A 27,681-nucleotide genomic window follows, 5' to 3' on the forward strand; every position below is an offset into this window, starting at 1 on the left:
TCTTAGGGGATGCAAGGTAGTGTCAGCACAGATTCTAAAGCTGAAATTCCCTTCTTTGCAGAAGCTCTGCACAAAGCCTGTGCATCATTTAATTCTTCATAATGGAGCTCAGAGTGGATTTGAAGAAGCTGATAGGCTTTTTGCTCTCTTGTCTGCAGAGGGCTGAATTACGCCCCTGGTGAATACACACAATAAAAAGGCAACTATAGTGCCTCAGGAAACACACTATATCCCTTTGCTTTGACTCGTATAACTCAGTTTCAATTACTGATGAAAATTCTTTGATATTATGCTGATAAAAATTGTTGTACATTTTGCTCCCTTCCTATATTATACATTGAGCCTCGCTCTCGTACTGTGATACAATGTGCAAACTGAAAAGTGAAAATGCAAAAATAGATGTAGTCCTGCAGACAAGAACAGGCCTCCCTCATGGCACTGTGAGTGAGGCTCTCTGTGTTGGTGAGGCTCCTGAAGCAAAGCAATGGGTGGGTGAAAAGCAGAATTAAAGGGACATAAAACCAGTAATGGGGAGGAGATCTCAGCAGGAAGCAGGATTGGAAGAGGAAGTGGAGGCTGAGGAGGCACAGTTTTGATACTGATTAGCTTTAAATCAGGTGAGCTAGCTAGATTTTCCCTACAAAAGAAGTTCTGATTCTCAAGCCTAAATGCGTGAGCTGCTCTATACACAGCACAGAAATGTTTTAGAATTTATGTTTTGTAAAATACCCTTGGTGTGTTTTAAATTTGTGTGGATATAGCCAATATATCAGAGCAAGGACCCCATGGATTTGTGATAATATCAATAGCAACCAAGCAAACACGAAGAGTAATTCAGAGATACTTTTTTGGAATAAAATTACTTCAAGTCATGTTTCCAGGAAAACCTCCTAGCTGAGATAGTAAAGCAATCTAGTGGATATTTCTGAATTTAGCTTACTATTCAGTCTTTCAGTGATTCCTCATATTGTTGAAACATTTATAGAAATAGCCATTTTGATATGTGAATTAAGAAAGATATGCATGCAAGTAGGTCAGATTTGGTGTTAGCATTTTACTGAGGTTTTCCTGTTAAGCCTGTAACTGGATGCAGACCTTCACTGAAAGGATGAGGCTTTTATCTGATACAAAGGAGGAGTTATTCTCAAAAACTGATATGATCCAATTATCAGTAGAGCAGTACCTCTGGTGCCCAAGTAGAATCCACATTTCTGTGTATTATGTGCTAAACAGCCTAACAGAGTTGCTTCAAAAAAAATGTAGTTATGAATCATTTCACCATTGATTTATATGTTGACTAATGAACAGTGCAAATTCCTATGTAGACATTTCGGTGCTAAAGAGGTTTTATAATTAAAATATTAATATGAATTCCAGATTGAGCTTCCACTGAAAGAAATGAGGTTTTGTTATATTACTAGAGCTTACCAACAATTATACCAGAGCTGAGGACACAAGTTGTTTTGTGACGAAATATTAGAAAGGGTTTTATTAAAAACTTTAAATTGCACTTCTCTTTCTTGCCATGATTCAGTGGCATTGGGAATTGTATTCTTAAGTAGCTCCAGACAGAAGAAGTCAGGCTGAATCACACGTTCAGGTGAGCATAAACCTGCAGCTGCCACTGGGATAAATGCCTAATTTTAGTCTCCTTGGACCCCAAATTAATTTGGTTCAGCATAAGCTTCTTGTACTCTTATTTCACTAAGTAGTTCTCCTGTAGTTCTCTTTTTGTTGGGCTTATGATTACTGAAGGATTTTTATGTGTATTGGTGTCACACATCAACATAGAGGAAGGCATGATCTGTGTCCCTCTATGTGGGACAAGTTCTGGCCTTGCATGCTAGGACACATGTATAAATTGAAGTGCTGAAGCTTTCCTATAGTGCAGCTAAGAACTGGTGAGATGATCCGTGGAGGGACAGGACCATTTTCTGCAGATTGAAAGCCTTAAAGTTTGAGCAAAAGTTAGTCTGGGAGACCTTACTTTGTTTAGCATGAGTATATGGCACTGTGCAAGTGTCTCTCTGTATATGTATTTTGTGAAAAGTATGCTAAATATTCCACTGTACAATATTGTCTTCAGTGAAGAGTGAAAGAATAACAGAATACCAGATATTAGTAATATTGTTTGCTATTCTATGAGAAGGAACCCAGATACTGCAAAGGTGAATTCAAAAGAAGTAGTATTATAGTCCAGAAAGAGGTCTACAGGTATTAAAGCTCCTTCTCTTCCTACCTTGAGGAAAAAATTCTCCTCACAACTCCTTTGCTTTTACTTTATTGCAGTCAGGGCTCTGTTGTTCCAAGACTACATGCTGTGTATGACCTTGTGGAAATTTTGCAGAACTGGCTTGCCAGAGACACAAGCATTGAGGGTAGACGCGAAACATGTATCACACCAGCTTTCTGTCAGAAACCTTCCTAACTAGGCTTCTTTTCCCTTGGAGTAATAGGCTGTTTGGTCCTGTCTTTTCCCTCAGCTTATTGTCTCCCTCCCCGTAGTTTCTCAACCTTGGCTTCATTCAGTACCTGTCCTTCTTATGTTCCTAGTTTCTGCCCTTGACTACACCCCACTATTGCAAGTATCACAGAATTTCTCAATAGCTGTCATTAAACCGACCCCTCTGTTTATTATAGCTTTTCTCTTTCCCCTGCATGCTTCTGCCTGTCTATTTTCAGTGTAAGCACTTCAGGATAAGGATTATCTTCTGTTTGGAGAGAGTCTAACACAATGGATCACAGGTGTGGGGCACCAAAATGATTAGTTAGGATAGTAGGTCTCCAATTATTAATCCTCCCCAACAATGTTTCCTTCATTGGAAGGAATATAAAATTAGAAAAAGAGCGATTTTCTATGTTCTTTTGATTTATAATAAAGCTGTCTTTTGGTTTTTTTTGTTGGTTTTTAAGTTTGAAATTAAATTTGTTGGCACAGGAGGTGTTGTAAATAATTTTGTAAACTGCCTAGGGCTGTCTACATCATAAACTATTGCTGAATTATCGGATAATGCAAATAGACAATTCAAATGAGAAAGTGTTTAGAGATAAGTAAAATGTGAATTCTCCTGCCAATTGTTTTTGTTTTTTTTTTTTCTTCTTCCTTTTCTTTTTCATAGCACGAATTATCAAAACAAAACAGTGGTGTGAAATGCTTCCATGTTTAGAAGGAGAAGGCTGTGATTTGCTAATCAATAAATCAGGCTGGACCTGTACGCAACCAGGAGGACGGATAAAGACAACCACGGTAGGTGACTTCTCTGTTCTATACTTCTTCAATTTCTTGCTCACTTTGCTTTGTTGAAAAGTGAGATTTTTAATTGTTTTTCAGCACTTTTATGTAAAGTTTATTGCCTCATAATTAATCTGTGTGCCCAAGTGTGCATGCTGAAATACACAGCAATATTATCACAAAGTACAACACTGGAAAAGATAACAAAGGAAAATGTATCATTCCCATGGTTTCTAAGAGTAATTCCCATTGTTACTAAGAGTAGCTATTATATCAAGGTTTTCTGGTAAGACACCAGTGGCTTAACTAACATTTGTATCCAGCCTGAAGACATTATCTCATTGTTTCAACATACACAAACTTACGCTGTGTTAGTGTAGGGTGTAAAACTCACTGTGTGGTCTAACAGGGTGAAAAGAAAACTTTCTCTAGGAGTTCCAAAGAAAATATTTTTGCAATTCCGGCTCTACTGGAAAAACAAGTTGCTCAGATAGATCTTTGGTTTTCAGTGAGATCTACAGAAAATATAGCAAAAGATCCCTTTTCCCAGCTTGCTTTGGCCCTGGTTTGTATTACTTCTCAGTTCTCTGATTAGGTATCTTGGGGTATATGCTTGTGGTGAAGCTGAAAGTATATATAATTGTAACAGTTTCTAGGGCTTATAATGTATCAGATTTCTAGAAAATGTTCTCAAATGCCAGTAATTCTTTGACTTAATAAATGGAAAAAATCTGAAGAAGTATAATATAGCAATTTTCTGCTAACTTGCTAGGCCTCTTGAAATTATTTCCCGTCCTTATAATCTTTTTTTAGATTTACAGGGAGCTTGAGTATAATTTAAATAAGTACAATTTCAAGAATATTTAGTCTTAAAAGTACTTATCAGTGAGGACTAAATTAATGCCCATCATCCCCTGAACAATTTCTCTGTCTGAACAGGAGACAGACAGCAGTATAAAAACTCTTATTGTTTAGAATGCCTTTTTTTAAAAAAATAATGTTATTTCATTTTTTTTAAAGGAGATTTGATCATACTTTATAAGATACCTGCAAAACAAATTTTATGTCTTGTGATCACAGCTTTTATGCTTCTGTATTTATCAGATATGATATTCCTTATGGACAGGGCTATAAAACTTAACTCGTCTCTCAGGTTTTACTTAAATATAGTTTGCCTTTAGATCTTTTGTATTCAAGCTATGTAAATATTTTGCATTCAAGTTATGTAAGAGTGGCATTAAAAAAAAAAACAAAACAAAAAACAAGGGAAGGAAAAAGTTTTTAAACATTATTGCCAACATTCAAGGGCGAGGAGGTCTAATACCATAAGGTTGTCATACTTGGACTGTAGTCTTAAATCTTGTTAATTCAGGGGTGTTTTCTGTATCTGAGGTAAACGGAAAATCCTTGTACTGTGACACATTGCCAGCTGTCATTTTTGCTCTTTATTTGATGTTTAATGCTAATGGCATGACTGAGTAATGCAAAGTAAGCAGAGGATCTATCCTTCAGTTTCTGTCTTTAATGAAGTGATTCAGATATGCTTTTACATTGAACACCAGAAGCCTGATTCTGAACTCTTACTTGTCTCTATAGATCTATAATGCTATTGACATGAATGGAATGACTCATGAATTTGATTAATGTAAATGAAATCATAATCATGCCCCATCAGTAAAATTAAGACCACGGCAAGTGTAATATTGTAAAACAGACTCTCCCCACACAGATACATCATTGTCATTGGTAAGGAAAGATTTTGCCAGAGAGACAACTGTAGAACAGCTCTGAGCATAAGCCCTCATCTAGCATCAAGCAGTCTTCAACAGTTGGTATCACACATGCAGACACACAACAAACACACAGTACTTTCCAGTCAAGCCAGACTAGCAACTCAGAATGCTTACAGAAGCTCTGAATGTAGAAGCGGAAGAGGGGAAAAAAGACAAGAAGAAAAACAAATGCAAAACCCTGCAATAAATTCTAGCCTATAGTACATTATTAGTAAAATATTAAGAATTTTTTTAAAATGTTCTTTGGCTGCTTGGTTGAGGAGTAAGCTTTGGACTATGGTAGTAGATTTGGAAACTGTGTCATAAGATGGCTCCATGAAATTCATGACTGTGATTAAAAGAAAGAAAAAAATTCCAACATAAACACTAAGAGGCATTATTTACTGTAGCAATATTCTCAGCTCAACAGCTGCTAATGCAGTAACTGCTGTTTCTGCTCCTAATCAACACATGAGTTGCCATGCACTATCGTGCCATCATGGTATTTAAGAGTGGTAGGAAGGACATCTGGCTGGGAAAGGCCAGAAAAATGACCACGAGATAATATGGGGAAAAAAATGTCCAGACATAGTGAATTAGTTACTGTATCCTGTTCTGAAGTAGAAATAATTTTTGACCACATCTCCAGCAACATCCAGATTAGGTCCTTCATTTTTTTAACTGTCAATTTTGTTAAAACACATTCATTAATCCAATATCAACAGCCCTTTCCTGCTGATACAGCTTGCATCTCAAAGATATTTTTGGTAGTAGTTACTGAGCTATCATACTGATAGTAGGTCGTATAGCAGAGATACCACTGATCAATGCTGACAGTAATTTGTCACCCATACAAAAGTCAGAACAGTGTTGAACTCTGATGGACTGAGACCAGCTGTTGTGATAATACCAGCTTTTCACATTGATTCCAGGAGGTTTTGTAGAAATGCAACCTTTTAAGTACTGGGTTTAGAAGCAGCATGTGGGAAGATACGACTTGTAGAGATCTTATAGATGACATGAGCTCCCTTTTAAGTGAGAATATACTTTTGGACTCATAGTTAAATATGGTTCTTAAAAAGAAAGGAAGAAATAAGATTTGTTTTCTGTAGATGAGTTAAGCATTTAGTATTCTTTCTATGAGAATTCCAAGCAAATAGCAAGTGAACATACCCATCGCTGAAAAAAAAGTGCAATTTATGTAAAATGTTTGGAAAGGGCTGCTGCTTTTTACTTTATATTTTGTGTCAAAATTGTTTACACTTTCTATGCAGAGCCAGATTTTTCAACTGGCTGGCACTTTTTGTGATCACCTCTGGAAATAATGCAACCAAATCAGAATTCTCTCCTCACATGAGTAGCAGTGTTTTATATCCATTTTGTGCTCACTTTGCAAAGCTATAAATGACTACACAAGGTGCAAGGCAAAGGAAAATCAGACTCAAAGTGTACTCTAAATGGATCTGGATGTCACTTCTGCCCTGTTGTTCTTTCTACAAGGTGTGAATGAACCAAAGATTTTTCATCTGTTAAGAGGCTTTTAGAATTGAGGACCGACTGGGCTAACTGCCAATCTGTGTATTAAGAGGCTGACTGTCAATACAAGGAAACAATATGGCAGCTTGCAAAAGAAGATAGCAAGAGAATACTACAAAATTGTTAGCAATTTTAACATACTAAGTGCTTTCATATAACAAATGTCCTTACAGTCACTTAAAGATCTCCTGCCCTTAAAAATTTCTTCTCCTTTTGCTATCGTCGTTACTTTTCCAATCAATTACTAAAATTAAGCTATATGATTTTTAAAAATATTTAATAGTTTTAATAGTGCCAGAAGATGTGCCTCTTTTTTTTTTTTAATAAGTTGCTGAAGGGCCTTTCCATTTTATATTTCAAGTGTAAAACTTGCTTGTGTATAGATGAGAAGATGCAGAATGTATTGTTTTTACAGGGGAAATTAATTTTTAGCACCCAAGTGTAGATATGTTGTCAATGATCCATCGCTACCTAATTGTTACTTAATTAATTCCTTCTTCTACATAATGTGATTTCAATGCACGGAGCTTAACAGAACATTCATGCGCCAGTTCCTCGGCAGCTAACCTTTTAAACCTTTGTGGTTTTACTGCTAAATTAGCTGAAGTGGGAAATTAAGGAATATGGAGAAGCTAAGAGAGAGCTCACAGTGGATAAAAGGTGTAATTACTCTGACATGGAGCTCAGTGCTTAGCTAGTAAAATTTACTAAGGATCTAGCTCCACCAAGGGACCTGACTTTCTTAATAGAGTTTACTTACACACAGAGCAACTTATCATTAATATGAATGCCTCACCATTAATATAAATGACATGCTGGCTGGGTTGGAAAGGCAATTTGTTCCTTACCCTGAAAAATACAATACATATTTGTATTGGCTGTAATTTAAATCACAATTTTTTTCAGCAAAGCTTTATCATACATATATGTATGATTAAGGTAACTCAGATAAAATATACTGGTATGATTTTCAGCACTGACTTATGAGCAATGTGTTTTCACTCATATCCTTACATTCAGGTAAAAAGTATATATATATATATATATATATATATATATATATATATATATATATATATATGTATACAGATATAAATATACATATATATCTATATATGTTACATATTTGTAACATACTTGAGAATTTACTTTTTTTTAGACTGAAGATCAGCTGGATATATCCTGAGGCCATGATCTAGTGGTCTGAGCTTGGGAACTGGGAGCCAGAAACTCCTGAGCTCTAATCCTGGCTCTGACAGTGACTACCTCTGTGGCCTTGGGTAAGTCACTGAACCTCTCTGCCTCAGTTTCCCCAGCAGTAGAAGTAAGATTAACAATTCTTAGCTCCATAGGTCAGTGAATTTGGGAGTCCTGACTTAATATTTTAAGAAGCTTATCAGTTCAGATTAACTTACAAATAAAAATATTGTTATGTATAAATGTCCTTATTGGTAATATTCCTGCTGTTGTTAGGTATTCACATAACACTGGTGTTCCTGTATTTGGCCTCACCTACATTCCGGCTCTGAGTCTTTCTAAATGTGCATTTCACATCTCCACAGCTCAACTGATTTCATTTGGTTAAGCTGGTTTTGGAAGTATTTTGACATCCTGCCAGTTCTAGTTCTGTGTCATTCCAGGATACAATACCTACCAAAACAAGCTTTCAGGCAGCACCAGATTAAAGCAGTGAAATGTTGCATGCATGCCATGCCAAATTAATTTTCACCCCTCCCTTTTGTCAGAAGTGGTCAACTTATGAAACAGATACAATAATACCAATTCTTTACACGTCATAGCCATGTGCTTCAGTGTCCACTCTATAGATCTGTCAGCAATTCATCTGCTAAGCTCCTTCACCGTCCAAATTGTAACAGGAGCACTACATATGGACCAAGATTACAGAGGACACTTTTCCACGGCCTGGTTTATCCCCTCACTCCAAGCCAAGTATTAGCTTTCAGAAACAAGATGGAAATTAGGATCCTGAATTTTTCATTGTTTGTAGTCAACTGTTGGAGAATCAGGATCTTTGTCTGTATTTAACCTATGGGACTGTCTTTGCTTCAAATCCCATGAGTTTATAAAACTTGAGTCCCTATGTCTTCTCTGTCTTTTCTGTGTGTCCCTCTTCATGATGGCATGCCTGCCACTGTCTTGTGGGAGATCTTAACAGCAGCTGAAAGGGCTCTCACAAATACACTTTTGTGGTGAAATAGATCATCAACTCTTTTGGGTCATGCTCAGATATACTCACTCTTAGTTTCTAGTTGGTTGTCTGGAAATCTGGTTTAAGAAAACCTCTGTCTTTATTTCCACAAAGAATCATTTGCATTCTTAAGTCCCTCTGACAGCCAGTTTTCTGAGCTCTGAGTCCGTTGCTTCACCAAGCATTATGCATCACAAAGTCTTTTAAAACTAACTCATGTCTCAGTAGTGTTCTTCTGAAATTGACATTTGATTAAGATTTTCCGAGACCACACCACATAACTGGAAGTTAGCCTGAAATAACTTATGTATGTTAAAACATTGATGTGTTCTACTTTTCATATATACACACCAAACTGAGAAAGGGTAGAACATGAACACTTTCTGCAGAATAACTTTGGCAGTCTTGTTGAGATCAAAAAGTCATGATATCTGTATCTGTTACTGTACATATGAACTGGCAGAACTAGGTTACTTTTAATTAGCATCTCGTTCTAATGCAACAGCATATCTATAGAATCAGTCCTAGTCATTGTACAGTGCTTTAACTGAGCCTTTAAATAGTTTTGTATTAATTTGATGTTCTTGGTAGTACTAACATAAATTATGAGAGAAAAATACCAGTTCTTTACATGATATAACCACATGCTTCAATGGCCACTCTATAGATGTGTGCCACAAGGCCTGGATTCAACCTATTTATTTCCTTGGCTTACAAGATATTTTAATGCTTTGAGGAGTTTCCATTATTCTCATTGTTTACAAAAGCTATCCTAATCTGCAAATGTGTCATCATTGACAGTGTTGGAAATAGATTCTTTGCTGTTAATTTCCAAGAAAGGTAGTGTGAGAATTGGATGTCGTAATTCTCTGAAAAGTTAAATATCATGTTTCTAATTCTTGTATTAGAGAAGAATAACCCCTTTAGACAATTTACAAGCACAGTGGTAGGATGCCTTTGTGGCCCCATGTCTTAAGGACTACATGCCCAAAGAAATCTAAATAGAAATAAAATCCTCATGAAGCTGAAGCATTTCATGAAGGGGCTGTACTATTCCTTCAAAATACACAGGTTTTCTTGCATGTTAGTAATGCTTCAGCTAGTACAGTCTTTTCAAAGCTGTGCACTTCTTTGTCATACCAATATGTTGAAACCTCCACATTCTATTCTCTGTTATCCTTATCAAAATACACTTCTTCATGTCAAATAAGTAATCTTCAAGTCCTAAGCCAAAATGCTAGCAAAGATTTTGTGATTTTTGTAGACTTTAGGTTGAAAGGAGCTGTCAGATACTTAAAGAACTACCTTAAAGAGATTAACCGCCTTCCGCTGTCATGAATGCTGAATACTGATTCTATTGATATTCACTGATCCACACTGCTTAAAAAGAGACCAAAATTTGTGCCAAAAATGACTTGTAGTAAAATGGCATGCAAAGTGAAATCATAATTTGTTAACATCTCAAATAAATAATTGGAAGAAATTAGGTAAACTCAAGTTTTATTCTTCACTTTTAGACTATGTATTTTCAGATTGTAATGAAATATAGTATACTAATTTCTTTTGTCTTTTTAAAGTTACAGACAATATGAATGCTCACTTCTGCATGGGCTATTTCAAAGATATTGCAATTATTGTGCAAATAAATAAACAATTTTTTGAAAGATAAGAATTTCAGACATAAATTTTCCTTCATGTTTCATATTACTTAACTCATATTCATATTGGGTTTTCTAGCATTCAGTCCAATTTTACTATGCTAACTTAGAGACAGGCCAGCTTTAGATTCAGTGAGGTAAATCTAGTTTCTGATTAAAGCTTATGAACTTTGGCTTTTCTTTGTTATATAGATTAATCAATATTTGAAAGCAGTTACTGCACTGTAAAATGAGCTATGTTTTGATCAATTTGAGGTCTGAACTGTCAGTTTGAGGAAGTAAACAAAAACTATTTCTACCCAAGGCAATAATAGTAATTTTCAATAATCTATTTAATGGGTTTGAGCAAACACCAATCAAAGCCTTTGGGGTTTTTTTTTCCTATACTTTGAAATCAGAAGTCTGAAATGTAAATAAAACCACATCTGTAACTTGGCAAGTTCATTGACTACTATATGATTGTATGAATGCACACAATAAATTGCAAATGTATTGTGAATTGAAAGAAGATTCAAGTGTTCAGAGGCTTTAAAAGCTGCATTTTAAGGAATGTCTAAATTGTTAAATTGGTCCTGATAAACAGAATTTAATCTGATAAACAAAAAACACTTTCATTTTAAATTCTTTCTAAATTGAATCCTTTTCCAAGACATCAGTACAAAATTATGTTTTTATATGGGGCTAGGATTCTCTTTCATCTTCCCAAAATAAATTTTAAAAAATAGTATAAATTTAAAAATGCAAGGCTTGGGGCATAAAAATTTCACACCTATATTGGATGGTTCAGGCATCTACCGGGAAAATTTGCAGGCCCATCAAAGAGTGTATGTGAATATTGATACTTTTTTTTTTATTATTATTTTTTAACACCCTGGTCACCATTTGCATTTAAATAAACCTTTCCAAATACTGAAATAGTATGGTAACTGGTCTAAGAAATAAGCATGTTAAGAATTAGTACTGAGATGGACTAAAAGCATCAGATAAACCAATTCCCTATCAATAATGGTAACATTGGGGCTTTTTGTGTTTTGACAATTCTAAGCAAAACAGACATTCTAATTGTGATTTAGTTTTTCTCAACTTATCATTTTAGTGCCTTCAGGTACTTAAGGGTGTTGATGGCTTCTTGCACAGAGTGAGCATCTGTAAGATAGAACCTACAGACTACTGCCCTTGTGGGGTGTCAGCTGGAAGCCAGGCAGAAGGTGCTGCTTCACTTATGGTCTGTGTTAAGCAAATAAATCTCATTCCTCGTCTGCTAGATCAGATAATTTGAGACAGTGCTGTCTGCTCCTACCATGTATGCTTCATGATAGATTGATATTGTCTGAAGCTACTGATTTCTTGCATGAATATGGAAAAAAATCAATTTTCATTTAATAAGTGACTGCAAAGAGAGACTATCTGAGGAAACAAATGTGGAGACTATTGCAATTTCTTGCATTAAGTAGCACAATGCACTGTAAGAAGGGATTCAGTAGATGCTGAGTGCCATGTATTTGAGCCAAAGGGGACTACAGGATACTCTGCACGTGTAAAAAAAGATTTGATAATGCAAACAAGGAAGAAAAAAAGATTTGATAATGCAAACAAGGAAGAAAGCTGGAAAGAATAACGCAGAACTTGGTATATAGTTTAAAACTTTTTTTTGTGGGCATGTAACGTAAACTTATGAAGGCTGCAAACTGGTATGTGATATCAATCCCAAGAATTTAAAATGCTAAAATTCTTACACACCCTTTTTGCACAATGAAAATGTTCATGACACAAGTGTTAGAAACTGAAGTTGTTGCACACGTATATCAATTTTGGAACATTTCCTTTTTTAAGAATGGCCATGAAGATTTCTCTTAAGTCATGCAAAGCAAGCTAGATTTCTTGGACTTAAAAAAACGAGCAGTGAATAAAGAAAATGAAAAAATGTTTTAGCTCAGGGATTTTTATAATAACATTTGACAGATTATTTCTTAAAACCATACTTGAAAGTTAATTCAGAAAGGCCTGTCATATTGAAAACTGTCATTTCAACAAGATACTGATGAAGAACCTGTGAACAGTGCATAATAACACTTAACAGGAGTGTATTGATCTAGGTCGAGGTGGCCCAGAAAGTGACAGACTTGTGAAAAGTCTAACAGTACTTTATTAGGAATGGTTTCAAAGGCATAAAAAGTATTAAGCTGTTAAGTGTTATTGAAAATCTGTGAAAGGTAGACACGGACCAGACACTCCTATTTTTCAATATTCCCCTGCTATATTTTCATTAAACATTTGGAATAGAAATATTCAGTAGCATTATGTCTGCACATAAGTTTCTTTACCTTGGAGGCAGACCTTAAGGATAAAGTTGCCATTTTTCTGTTCTATTTAGCTCCTGTCTATGAGGAGTTTTCAGCTGTTTGTTTTCAACTACTCCTCCTGGCCACTTGCATATGAGCATGCAGGGGTGTGCAGAACAACAATTCAGTTTACATTGTCATGGGAAAGTGATAACCCAAAGCTTGAGCTATTCCTGTTTTTCATTAGATCTTATCAATCTCATTACATGGATGAATCAAGAGATTGGAAGTGTGTAAAACTGACTGATCCTTGATCCAAATAAAGCCAGGCAAGGGTGGGACAGTAAAATCAGTCAGCCACATATACCATAAGACCTTTTCTTTTGACTGATAGTGCAGCTTTGTGGTACTCTAAACCAATATAAAGCCAGACTGTCCCATTACTCTTCTCCCACTTCTCTCCGTCTGTGTATGTCTGACCTCTGTTTTGGCCAGGCACTAAGTGCTCATGGAAGTGTTTGGGATGCCAAAATAGGCATCGTTTTTTGCCAGGTTAGTTTTTAGCCACATCAGTTTCTGATTGCAATACTGCAGATTAAATTATACTAGGCCAAAATCTGTGGAGTCTGTCTGTCTTTATTAAATAGTTCCAATGCCTTTGGGCCATCAACAATTGCTGATGGACACCTTGTTAGCTTTTTTTCAGCCAACCCTGCTATTCTTCCCTATTTGCACTAACCAAAGACTTCTAAAGTTGCCTCTGAAGTAAAGACAAAGTGCATTAAATTCCTCACTTATGTGAAATACACCAGTGTACCATGTCCTAAAGTCCATGTCCTAATCTGTGGAGGATGTTGTACTTTTCTGAACTAGAAATTTTAAAGGTAGCATCTCTGTTTTCTAATGCATTTACTTTTTTTTTTTTTTCTTGAATTTCTTTCCTCTTTTATTCTTTTCTTTTTTGTTCCTACCTCTTTTCCTTTTTCTCCATGAAGTCCTGAGAGTTTTCCCTTACCGAACAATTCTTAGGATTGTTCTAGCCACAGAAGAAAGAGACATTTTGTAGTGTGACAATGTCAAATGTGTAAACAACAAAACAAAGTTGTCAGGGCTATGGGAAGACTGATACTTAGTTCTTATAATAGCACAGGTAGCATGTGAAAGATCAGGTACAAGCCAATTACTGTATTTTTCACAAGGACATGAGCAAATGTGGCCAACTTTACTATCCAGTCAGAACAGTGGGTACCTATCCAGATGTCCACCAGGACACAGAAATTTCTGTCCCCAGTGCCTTTGCAGTCAGATTAGGGATCTCCAGAAGAAAATTAAATCTCTTCAAACTGTTTTTTATCCCATGTCAATTAAAAAATGTATCTATGTTTCATGGGCAGAGGTCTGTATCTTCTGTTCTTTCCCCTGATGAGTGTCAACTATTGAGTTTGAACAATATCTCCTCAGATCTCCATGTGACTTCAGGTTTTCTGCATAGTGCTTTAGTTTTTGAAAAGGGACTGATAAAATGTTCTGATTTGAGATATTTGCCTGGTGATCATGGCATTTTCCTGGAATGCAGAAATAGGAGATTCAATCACCCTTATCATAAATAGATCTAGATGCATCCCAGATGATTGGCCTACCTACTAGACTGATATGCAAATAATGGATTGTCCTATTGTTATCATCCTTGCTTGAGGTACTGCCAGGTCTTCCCTGATTGATCCTGGTGGTTTAGCCAGACTTCATATTCTTATCTGCCTAAATCTGGAAAATAGTAGAGGGGTCTCAGTTTAGAATGTGAATGAACTTTTTTTATTTAATACTAGCTTCAGAGAGATCTAATAAATGTAAATTCTAAAAGACATGCAAATTAAAAGATTGAATTTGGAAAGTTTAGATGCTTATCATGTAACCTTTTAGGTGGCTTGCCTTTTCCTCTCATGTTACTTGCTAAGTGATCATGGCAATCATTGCAGAATTTTCTACTGACTTTTGAAATTTTTCCATAGTAAGTTGCTATTTGTAGAAAAATAAGAACTTGGAGCCATTAAGGAATCTGAACAGAGGCTGTGGATATCTTGGCTATTGCAGGCAATCCAGAGGATCAGATTTACCCATATAGTGCTGAGGTAAACATGTTCAGTGAAGGCTGGGGGAGCAATGCAAAATGCACTTGAGGGAGGAAGCTTCCAAACATTTAGGTTTGATGCCTAGCTTTATTTTTATAGTCACATTTTATGTTTTTATATTTAAATCAAATCATCCCATTACTCTCATTCCAGAACACAATTTGACACCAACAGCAGCACTGTTTTCGCCTCCATTTCATTAAATGCATACTTGCATTTAATCATCTGATTTTCAGTAGGCTTTGTTATGTTAAAAATTTTACCTTTCATCTTTGTTTTTCCTTTGTGAACTGCTGTTTTCTTTAGTCTTATTCTTGATGTAACTAACTCTTCTGAAATCAATTATATAACTTGAAGAATAAATATGTGTTTATATAATAATGTTAGATAGAAGGTCCTCCAATTACAGTGTGAATACTTTCTCAAATGTCTGTATTTCATCAGTAATTTCTTAGTCCTTCTTATAATAAATGATAAAAAATATAAGACCACTGGCAGATGTTTAAAATCAAATCAAGAATTCTTTGGTAGCATACTGTGCAGCTGTTCTGCTCAAGGAAGTGTGAAAATGTCTCTACCTGCATTGCTGAAATAGTCATAGTGTTCTCATTGTGTTGTCATCAGGCTCTTATGAGAGCAATGTATATACTTAGTAATGTAGGAATCCACTCCCTTTCTATCCCCTAGAAGTCATATTTTATTTTTCATTTAGGAACATCAAAATTGAACTGGGTCAAAACATCTTCTTACAGTGTTATGTGCCAAGCTTTTATTTATTTTTGATTCTAACACTAACAAAATAATAGTTGTCTTTTTAATGGTGAACTGTTGTATTGCACTAAATGTGAACTTGAAGGAAAAAAAGGGTACTGAAAAAATCACATTCTCTGCAATATAAACATTCAATGAAAGCCAGAAATGCATGATTTTATAACACATTTTTATTTTAAATGCTTCAAATTAATGAATTTCAAAATGAAACAAATTTTGAAGCATCTCCTAAAGTGTTGCAGATGTTGTTGACAAAGCAGTCTGTATTTGAGTACTATTCCTGTTGAAAGATACAGTACTGAGCGTATTTGTCAGCTCTTCACAAAATTATTGAAGTACAGGGAATTTGCATAGACATAACACAATTTTTTAAAGGAAACAAAAATATCATGCACAAAACATCTGCCATATAAATGTCTGTGTATATGCAGACTTGTGCCATGAAACTGAACATTGCATAAAAATTTGGCACCATAGCTTAGAAGAGTATTGTAGCTAGGTTGTAAAGAGTGAAATATCTGCACAGCAGGGTGTATATGGCTTTTCAAGGAAATCTTCATTACAGTATTATTCATCTTAAACCAAAATCTGAATAAAACAGCAAAAAAGATCTAAACAAAAAATAAGGGGAAAAAAAAAACCAAACTGAAACCAACCAACCAACCAAATTGCCCCAACCCTGCCCCCCACAAAAAAAAAAAAACAAAAAAAAACAAAAAAAAAAAACCCAAACCAAAAACCAAGAGAGCCACACTTACTTGCATGCCAGGGAAATTAAGGATAACAGAAGGGCCTCTATAGATATGTTGCAAGCAAGAAAGACTAGGGATAAATGTGGACCCTCTCCAGAAGGAAATGAGAGACCTTACTACCCTGGAAAAAGAGAGTGCTGAGTTTCTCAATGATTTCTGTGTCTCAGTCTTCAACAGCAAGTGCTCCAGTCATGCCACCCAGCTTGAAAAAGGCAAATGCAGAGACTGGGAGAATGAAGGCCCTCTGTAAGGGAGGGTCGGGTTCAATAGCATCCAAGGAACCTGAATGTGCACAATTCCATGGAACCTGATGAGATTTGTCCGTGTGTCCTGAGGGAGCTGGCAGACAAAGCTGTTAAGCCACTATCCATGTGGCAGTTAGGTGAAGTCTGTGATGACCAAAAAAGGGAGGTATAAGGGGCCCATTTTTAAAATGGGAAAAGCAGAAGAGCTGGGGAACTACAGAGCAGTCAGTCTCAGCTCTGTGCCAGGCAAGATCATGGAGCAGATTCTCCTGGAAACTGCTGAGGCTCATGGAAGGCAAAGAGATGACTGGTAAGAGCCAACCTGGCTTTACAAAGGGGAAATCATGTCTGCCAACCCTGGTGACCTTCTATGACAGGGCTACTGCACTGGGGGATAGGGGCAGAACAAATGACATTGTCTACCTGCACTCATGCAAAGACTTTGACACCATGCCATGTGAACATCTTTGTCTCCAAACTGGACAGACGTGGATTTGATGGATGGACCATGCGCAGGATAAAGAACTGGCTGGAGGGCTGCACACAGAGAGCTGTGGCCAGGGGCTCATTTTCCACAAGTCAAGTGGTGCCCCTCAGGGGTCACAACTGCAGCCAATGCTGTTCAACACCCTTGTTTTGGTTATGGACAGTGGGATCAAGTGCACCCTTGGCAAATCTGCTGCTGACACCAAGCTCTCTGGGGCAGTCAACACACTGGAGGAAGGGGATAATGCCATCCAGAGGGATCTGGACAGGATTGAGAAGTGGGCCTGTGTAAACATCATGAAGTTCAACAAGGCAAAGTGCAAGGTCCTACACCTGGGTCGGAGCAGTCCTAGGCACAAACACAGTCTGGATGAAGGAGTGGTTGAAAGCAGGCCTGCAGAGAAAGAATTGGGGGTGTTGGTTGATGGGAAACTCAACATGAGCCACCAATGTGCACTCACAGTCCAGAGAGCCAGTCTGGTCTGCATGAAAAGGAGCATGGCCAGCAGGTCAAAGGAGGTGATTGTCCCCCTGTGCTCTACTCTTGTGAGAACCCACCTGTATTACTGCATGCAGCTCAGGTGTCCCCAACATAAGAACTGTTGTAGTAAGTCCAGAAGAGAGGCACAAAACTGATAAGAGGATTGGAGCAGCTCTCTTACAAAGGCTGAGAAAGCTGAGGCTGTTCAGGCTGGAGAAGGTTGTGTGGACACCTCATAGGATCTGCCCAGTATTAGAAAGGGGCCTGCCAGGAAACTGGAAAGGGACTGAACATCAGGAACTGTAGTGACAGGACAGAAAGTAAATGGGTACAAATTGAAAGAGGGGAGATTTAGGTTAGATATTAGGAAGAAATTTTTTACTGTGGTGGTTGTTAGATACTGGAACAGGTTGCCCAGGGAGTTTGTGGGTTCCCCAACCCTGGCAGTGTTCAAGGGCAGAATGATAAGGCCTTGATGAGCATGGTTGAGTGGGAGGGGTCCACGTGGAAGGGGCAGTTGGGATCAGATGATGCTTAAGGTCCATTTCAACCCTTTAGCAGTCTAATTCTGTCTCCCACAGACTGAAAAGCAGATAGTTTGAGAAGAGACTAGTAAACCTCATGATTAAAAACCAAGTTAGGAGTGCTAAGTAATAAAGTTAGTGTGTTATTGCTGATGTTTTCAGACAGATTTTTATTGATTGATTTTGTACATATCACATGTTTCTAAAATCTGAGGTTGTTACAGCTTTACTGGAAAAATGATACACTGGAAAGATATGACAGAGCTCACAAGAGTTCTATAAATAATTCAGCAATTCCTTCTATTTTTGGGGTTTTCTTTTCCCTTTTTTTTTTTTTTTTTATTGTTTTGTTTTGTTTTTAATGAGGCCTTGATTCAGGCACAGGTCTACTTACAAATCATGTACATGTTGTGAAAATTTTGCTAGTATCAACAAGAATGAAAACATACTCTATTCACTACAGCATCAAGTATGAATTCTTGGTACATGTTTTAAATTGTCTTCATGCTGTATTAAAAAATTGCATTGAATTCTCTGTCCATTAGTTCAAGAATAGTCCACTAATTCTAATTCAGTGAGAAGAATGTTCCCTAATAAACTTTCTCCCTTCCTTTTCAGTGTCAGTTTTGTTCCTACTTACAAATGCAGGGGTAGACAATTGTTATGACAGGAATGATAAAATCATAGAATCATAGACACATTTGCACTGGAACAGACCTTTGAGATTATTGAGTCCATTATCATAGCACTTCCAAGTTCACCACTAAATCATGTCTCTAAGTGCCACATTTACACATATTTTTAATGCCTCTGGGGTAGTGACTCTACCACTTCCCTGGTTAGTCTCTCCCAATGCTTCACAACACTTTTGGTGAAGATGTTTTACCTAACATTCAATCTAACATGCACACATTCCCCTACCGTCCTGCCACTTTAGTGGAACTTGAGGCCATTTTCTCTTGTTCTATGACTTGTCAAAAGAGACCAGCCACCCCCTGAATCTCCTTTCAGATAGTTGCAGGGAGTGATAAGGTTTTTCCTCAGCCCCCTTTACTCCAGGCTAATAAAGACCTTTGTCTCTCACCATATATTTCTGTGCATGAGGGCACCTTCAAGGCTCAGGATTAGCCAGCTTCCACTCCTCACAGCTGCCTCTGGCCTACAGTGTGATCCAGCCCTAGAAGACTTGACCCTTATGTGGGGCTTGTGCTTCCAGGGAAGCCAGCAATTGAAGCAGAAGTGATTTGTGTGACTTTTCCTCAGCAGGGTGAAATTTTCCTATTTTTTTTTTTTTTTTTCCATGATAGTAGGACTGAAACCCCAATCATGTCTCTTATTTGCTGATGGTGGTGAGGTTTTTTTTCTGACTTTTGTTAAACATAGAAAATCGTAACTTATTGAGCTGGATTCTGTTGACCAGCACTACGTATGTATATTTCATCATATAGCTCCTTATAATTATAATATTATAATTATAATTATAAGGAGCAGTATGATGAAATTTAAATTTATAATATTATAATTTATTGTATAATGTAAGTAAAATCTGGGGTTTTGACTGCTAGTATATAATGGCAGAAGCAATTAAATTGCTGGCGGTATGGCAGAAGTTTTTTGTTCATAGAATGTGTGTAAAGTTCTGTTGCTGTGAATAAAGAAACACTTTAACAGTCTTTAACCTGTTCAGTAAATGAACAACATCCATAAAAATAAAACTGAGTTCTGTAAAAGCCCATAAGATAGAGATACTATTTCTCACATGTTATTTCCAAGTGAGTTATTCTTAAGGGGCCTAATATAAGTGCAGAAAGAAACTAATAGGTTGTATTTCTTAAATCTCTGATACTATCTGGAACAATATCCTTTAAAAATGGTATTCCATTACGAGACAATAAAAAGATGAAAGAATGAGATAACTGCACTAAAGATTATTAACCCCGTAAAATAGGATGCATTTCTGGTTTTGTAGTGTTGATACTAGATGCTCCAGTAGAATATTTTGGTCCAACTGTGCCTCTTAAAACCAGAAATCTTCCCATATCTCTTACAATTACCACCATAAAGTTATGTACTTTCCTGCACTAGGCCTCTAGAGGGGACTCCATAGTATAGATGACAAGAGTCAGAAGTGAACTGAGAGTTTTGAAAGGGGCAAAAAGTATTGATACATTAATACAAAAGTTATTACTACAACTACACATGCCAATGCCCTCTTAAAACTTCTGGAAAAATCTCTGTGAAAGTTTCCTGCAAAATCTTAGATTTCTTTGCTTCTGCTGTTATCCCTGCAGTGTCACGTGCCAGCTCAGTCAGGTTTCAGGTGAGATGGTTATTGCCCAGACAGACGGTGCTGCTTCAGTTAAGGTCGTGCTGTAGATCCCCATTGCTGCTTAATGATGAACTGCATCTTCAATATCAGAAATTGCATGAACAGCTCTGAGTCGTCTGAAGATAACACAGACCTGAAAAGGGTTATTCAAAGAGTTTTCATCTACAGTGAGTGGCTAGTCACTTGCGTCATTTGAATTAGGTCTTCCTACAGAGGGGACAGTGACCCAATGACCCAGTGATCTAAGGGGCTGCTGCTCTTGGAGTTCTCTGCCTCCCACAGAGCCAGAGCAAGCTGAATTACTTGACTTGATCACAGGAGCAATTTGATCTTTCTAGGAGGAATGGTTTGTCTTTTATAATCTTATGGAACCATTTCCTCCAAAAATTAGGGTGAACATGAAAAATGCAGAAAGCACAAGAAATATATAACCCATATGAGACATCCAGCCACTGCAGTTCCTTTTATTTTGAAAAAAGTTAATTTTGCTATTTTATTTGCTCTATTGAAGCTGCCTTTCTCTTGCCTAGTGGTGCAGAGTGATCTGTTGTTAGTGATGGAGATTATACTGCTGATAGCATTTTCTGAAGTAGAAATTTCAAAATAATCTGTTATAAAGGGCCCATCATTAATTACAATTATTTTAGTAAAAGTGCTTGTTAAAACAGCAGACAAGGATGTATCTTATATGTCATTAGTAATGCATGGTAAAAAAGGCAAATAAGGAAGAATTTTATGAGCCAAGGACTAGGTCTTCCATTAATTTATGCAAGGAATGACACATACATATTAAAATTGTTTTTGGTGTGCATTTCATTTTTCGTCCTTGGAAAAGTATGTGATGTATCTGAAAGATAATTTTAAAAAAGAAAAACCCTAAGTTACCAAAGATAAGTAGTTGAAAAATCCATAACAGTAATAAATTGTTTTTCAGACTCATCTTATGATTAGACATTAGCTTTGTGGGTTATTTTAATGTATGGTAATAGTTCTTTACCTGGGAAGTGTGTGGGAGAAGGTGTGGAATCCCACACCTGATAGGGTGTGGAATAGACACATGGAGATGGCTCGGAAGAGACCATTCTGAGATGGTTTCAATTGAATGGAAGGGAAAGGTGGGCAAGGAGCAGAACAAGTAGAAAAATCAGTGTCTGATCAACAACCTGCTCAATACTCACTTCACTATATGCCCCTGCAATGCTGACAGCTGCAGAGGCTCATGGAAAAGTGGTTCTGTACAAGGTGTCTCTGGCCTTTTTTTGTTTCAGAACTAGTTTAAGGTTAAGAGCTTAAAGTCTCAGTGGTTTGGTTTCAGTCTCCTGAATCTAAGTGCTCACTTTTGGCACAGTGGCCTTGTTGGATTTGGAAGCTTGCAAATGCATAACATTTTGCATTCAGGTTTTCTGAAATGCAAGCAGTTCATTTATGTGCAGCAGAAAAATGCCTGGGGCAAAGGATGTGGACAATAGAAAAGAGCAAAGAGACGAAAAACCTTATGGATGATAGATTGCTGCCACATGGCTCTGTGGGAATAAAGAACTGCAAATTAAGAGGTTGTCAACAGTTATTAGTCTGTAGGACTTTGCAGAGGAGGGTTGTTTCCAAGGACTTAATATTTTGTTGAATGAACATTTGCAGCTCTGAAATGGATCTGAACTATCTGTTTTAAAAATGTTCAGATGGGCAGACTATAGAATCAAATCAGAGATCTGTTACTATTAGGTAAGTTGTACACTCTACTCTCATTAGGGGAAGACTAAAGTTGGTTTATCAAGCTGAATAAGGACTAGAATTTAATTTAATAATACAAATGGATATTGAGTAAAACAGTTCAACTGATGCAAAAATCTGGCAGCTGAGTATTAAGCTGAGATTTCGTAAGGTTTGAATAGATGATGCTTATTGTATCTTTGTGCAAGCACACTATGGATATAATTGTAATATAATTTCATTTTGCATCAAGAAATGACACCCTTCAGAATATATTTTCATTTTTGGCAGATTTTTGTTTTCCTCTTAAGAGTCAAGAAAACATTTTCCCAGTTAAAAGTTAGCCAGACAACAATGTCCATCTAAATAAACAAGGACTTAATATTTGTCACAAATAGTCTACAGCAATGGTTTCAGAACCTTCTGCATGTTAGTGTACATGCAGAAGTATGTCTTTCATCAGCTTTAATATATTGTTCCTTGTTTAAAATTCCACTGTTCAGTATGGATGAATGAAATGAAGAAAGGTGAAAAATACCAAGGGAGGTTTTTCATCTTGGAGCCTCCCAGAACAATGAATGACTGTCTGATGGAGGTAATCTCTTGTTTTAGGGTCTGGGCTAACAGATTACTTGAATGACTCAGCATCATATTTCAATCTTCCCCCTTTTCATGTTCTATGCTGATATGCTGTAATAACACTCATTGGCTTCTCGTTAAATGCAAAATAAGTGAAATACACGGTTTTATTTATTGTACCAAATGAAGCAAAAAAAAAATTTAAAAAGACTTTTATTCTTCATGATGTGAAAGATGTTGAGGGGTTCTAAATCACTGCAGATGTTAGCAGATTTGTGCCATGTAAATTGGGTATGTTAATGATGTTACAAAATGTTCTAATCAGTGTTTATTCTGTCATATTTTATTTATATTTGTTTTTCAAAATATATGTGCATATGGTACAGGAACCTTGAAAAATCATAAGGCAGTCAGATTGAAATACAGGCTTTAGATTAAATACAGATATATGTGTTTTAATTAAAGTGGTTTATAAATATATATTATGGATACTCTGAGAAATCCCTCTAATTTTTTTTTAACACAGTAGTACTTTAAAATATTCAGAATGATAACAGAAGTCTCTTTCAGCACAAACTGGCCAGTGTGCTTGCTAATGATCCAGGAAAAATACACTGATATTCTTTAAAAATACCTAAGAAATAATATTTACAATTTTTTATTCAAACTTCTAAGCTGGGCTCTTGGAAACTTTTCAATATGATTGAGGCTGTGAATATAAACTTTTATAGCTTAGATTGCAAGGAATATGGATGATACCCATTAGGTTTCTTCCTAGGAGTTAAACACTGTGTTTTCCCTTGCTTTTTAGACTGAGACTGACTGTAGAAGTGTTTGCAGTTTTCTGGGGAGTTAAGTGGAATTTAGGTTAGGCACAGTAGATCATAGAGAAGCTTAGGCAGAAGAAGGACAGGATCCTCCCCAGAGCACGTTCTTCCCAGTGAATCAGTGTCAGTGTACACACACTGATATTTAATATAAAAACAAAGGGAAAGTTGAGATCAAACTGAGAACTGGGCAGAGAGTGAAATGCTTTAAGGACTAGGTAAAGCTGGATATTAAGATATATCCAGTGTAAGATATCTGAATATCATTTCAGGCATTAATTTTTTTAGTCTACTATTACTAGAAAGAGAAGTATTTCATTTTGTATTCAGAGTATTATTGCACAGCTATAGGTTTGAATCTCTTCCACAGGCATTGAATCACAGTAAGCCTAAGTCATACACAATTCATACACAGATCTTGCTAGTAAGTTATGTCATCCTAGAAATGTTTTTTTGAAAAAGAAACAACCAGTAAAGACTTCAGCATTGTTCAACATTTTTTGTACTCAGCTTTAACACAGAAGTACAGAGTATATATTTCTGGCCAAAAAGAAAAAATATGTTTCTTCTCATTTAATGGGCAAGTATGTTACACATTGCAGTTTGAAATCTATTCTGTTTTTTGTGAAAGAAATTTTTTACTCTTTGCTTCCTCATATATGCAGCTCTGTTGGAGGATAGGAAGGGGTTTTTTGTTGGCTTTGGGGTTTGTTTGTTTATTTTCTATCTTTGTATTCTTTATCAAGAGCTTATTTTAAGTGTTTTCCTAAAGATTATCTACATAACTGTCATTTATTAGGTTTTTTGGGGTTTTTTAACTGTACAAGTTAATTTACTGGGAATTAATGTATGGAACTTGGTCAGGGCATGTGATAACAGGATTTATGGTGCAAACCCTAGAGATGTGTTTATTTATAGAGTCTGTGAATTAAACCAGGGTACCACAGAAATCAGAGGAAGTCTACCTGTTCCCTTCATTAAAATCAGAGCCTTACCTGAGACTGAAGAGCAGTATAGTCCATCCAGTGTCATGTTGTATTTGTCTTTGTGAGGCAACTGAAGGTGTGGTATTAAAATTAAATATGTCAATAATGGTGTTTAAGAAAAAAAACTAATGGGGAGATGGATTTGCTGAAACCAGATTGCAGTCACAGAGACTAGACTGAAGCAGGAACTGGCAGAACTGAACTAGCTGTTTAAAAGCCTGTCTATGAGAAAGTCATGTTTTTTCTTCTGCAAGTTTGATATAACAGTTATAGCCATCTTTGGATCTCTCCTGAGCTAACAGTGACTACAGTCACTTGTTCAGCAGATAACCTCTGCAGAGCAGGACTTTAAAAACATTTCAAAGGTAATATTTGTATAAGGATGAACACTTCTGTAACAATTTCCCCAGTGAATGAGAAGCACACTGTTTTCTCAGACCATTTGCATTGTTTGGTTTCAAACAGAAGTATCTTTCTAATCAACGAATGAAGATTAATGCACTATTTTGAATTCTTTGGTTGTCTTCTTTATTTTTGATTTTTGCTAGTTTGGACTTCTTTTGTTACATTGGAGAAACATCTTTGGATGTTTCTAATTGAGGGGTTTTAGTATAACCATCATTGCTCTTAACATAGTGAAGGGAAAATGCAAATAAATACCTCTAATAAGCCTCTTTGTTTTTTTCTGTATACCAAACAGATTCTCATTCTGTACTATTTACTACTGTACTACTGCTCCACAGCTCTCTTCTGTATAACAGGAGATGAAAAATCACACATCATATTGTGGGAGAGTGGCTTTAGGAATACTTGAGAGAGAACATGAAAATATTAAAAAATCCAGGCTAATCACATAAGCAGTACATGATCTAAGTGCTTCTCCTAGAATTCCAGATAATTTTGTTTGCTCATGTCAGCTGTTAAGATGAGTTTGAGTACTTAATTTCCTAGGAAAGAATAATACTCTCTAGAGATTTCATTCATGGTTTCTCATCTTTGTGAATAGAGGTTGGCTTTCCTTACCTTAACATGTAAAGGTATGGTCCCCTGGCACCAACCCAAACTGGCAATATCCTGGAATTTTGGTAGAACTTAGAATTATCTGCAAGGTGCTGTGATTTTTTTTGCCTATTCTTCTGTTTGTTAATAAGTGAACTTATAGAGATGTTGGTACAACACTTTCAAGCAAATAGACAAATACCAGGTTCCAATTCTCTTGTTTTAATTTCCAGTTGTCACTATTGTGTTTTTGATACATATTTAGAGCATTTTAGTATTCCATTGGCCAACTCAGTCCTGCATAACAACTAGAAATGAAATAAGCAATGAACTGAAGTCTGGAAAATTTGAAATGCGGTCTTCTACATGAGGAAATACCTTGGTTGTTTGTTCTCCACAACTGTCAATTTGAAAACCTTAAAACTTTTTTCTCATGATGCGAAGAATTTGCACATTAACAATAGAGAGAATTCATTTTCTAATACATTTTTGATTTTTTTTTTTCTGTGTGTCATCATGGGGTTTCACTGCAAATTTTGATCTTGACAACGATATCACAATTGCAAAGAGAGTGTAAGTGTTTAGAGAACAGTATTTTATTACTGCAGAGCACACAGTTTGGGGAATTGATCATTTTTCTTCTCTCCCCCTGCGGTTCAGCTTTTGGCAGGTCGTCTTGCTGCACACAGAGACTGATTGATCTCTCACCACGTGAAAATGGCAGGTGCTTGTTAGGCCCCCAGTGGGACTTACTTCAGTCTGCAGCGATTCCTTTCTTCATACGGTATTGTTAATAGATGCCATCTTTTGGTCTCTTAATCTTTAACCAGCAAACAGACTTGAATCTGTTAAATAGATCCAGCATTCCATCTTTTAAGTATGGTGCTTTAGTGCACGATTGCAGTGAGTGCACTGGAGTTTAAAAGCAAACTAGTATTTCCCAAGAGACAGGAGATTTTGCGGTTTAAATTATCTGTAGTCCACATCCTATAGAAAACAAAAGCCTGAATAGACAAGATTTTAACTCAGCATATTACCTTCCCAAATAACAAAATTAGAATGGATGCTATGTTTTTAAAAAACTGTGGACTCATGAATAAAGAAACATACTTTTTGACCCAAGAGGAATGAACCTCTGTTTAGGAGCTTTTGCAAAAATATGTTAAAATCATAGATCTGTTCATGAAATATGGGTTTCTGATGCTCTTTTTTTCATTTAGATTGTTGGTGACTTAGCCTTGTAGTTTCTCTGAATCATTCACTGAATTAATTTACCCTCTAATATTAGAAGCACTAATTATCAATAAAGTTGTTCTGTAGGTTATCAGTTTGGAAAAGACCATCATGTTATTAAACAATGCTCTAAAAAGCATTATTTTAAATCATCAGGTGGGGAGACTCAAAAGTAATACTACATAAATGGTTCTAAAAGACATTGCTTAGAAAATTTAATTACACTCCTGAGGTAAACTTGTCTATCCTCAATGCCATCACTGCCAGTCATGGGATCTTATTATACCTTTTCTGGATAGGAAAATGCAAGATAAAAACCTGTAGATCTTTACAGGCTGTGACTAAGTCCCTTCTTCCCCATTATTCTTTTCCTTTGATCAGGCAAGTTGGACTCTGAATTGCACAGAAGGCCTATTTTCATTCCTTTAATTATTTTCTCTAATATTTTCTGAAACCTCTCAATTTGATTGGTGCTATTCCAGTTTTAGCAGAACTGAACAGACTTTTTGAAAATTAACTGTGTCTTGGACTGTACTGCTCTATTGACTCAATAGTGAAGATCCTCCCTTTATATGCATTTGAGATAAGTCTCTTACAGGAAAGTGATATTCAGCCCAGTCCCAGTCTCACAGCACTTTGCAGAGCTTTTGTACCCCAGAATCTAGTTTAACATCCTTCATCAATGCCATTCATTCTTTCTTCATATAGATATAATCTTATACTAATTTTCCTTTTTTTTTCAAACCTGAAATTTTTCCTGTTAACAGTTTATCAACCAGTCACAATTGCTCTTTAGCAGGGATCAGACCTGCTCATTTACCAAGCTGTACTCTTTGTGTTACCATATATCTTATACCCCATGTATACCACAGGTGATGTTAGATGTGCTTGTGTTGCAAGTTTCTTACATTTATGGTTAAAATTCATGTGGCCAAGAAGTG

The 27,681-nt window shown here is 36.4% G+C and overlaps 1 protein-coding gene across 3 annotated transcripts in view; it reads left to right on the top strand.

Annotated features, from left to right (window-relative positions):
• Positions 1–27,681, top strand: part of TAFA5 (TAFA chemokine like family member 5) — a 396,302-nt gene that overhangs the window by 318,417 nt on the left and 50,204 nt on the right. For all 3 annotated transcript variants that reach the window (XM_059472669.1, XM_059472670.1, XM_059472671.1), the window contains one exon: positions 3,120–3,247. In XM_059472669.1, the coding sequence (XP_059328652.1) occupies positions 3,120–3,247 (128 nt within the window). The remainder of the gene's footprint in view (positions 1–3,119; positions 3,248–27,681) is intronic.

This window comes from Ammospiza nelsoni, chromosome 5 (genome assembly GCF_027579445.1).
Source record: "Ammospiza nelsoni isolate bAmmNel1 chromosome 5, bAmmNel1.pri, whole genome shotgun sequence".
Taxonomy (NCBI): Eukaryota; Metazoa; Chordata; class Aves; order Passeriformes; family Passerellidae; genus Ammospiza; species Ammospiza nelsoni.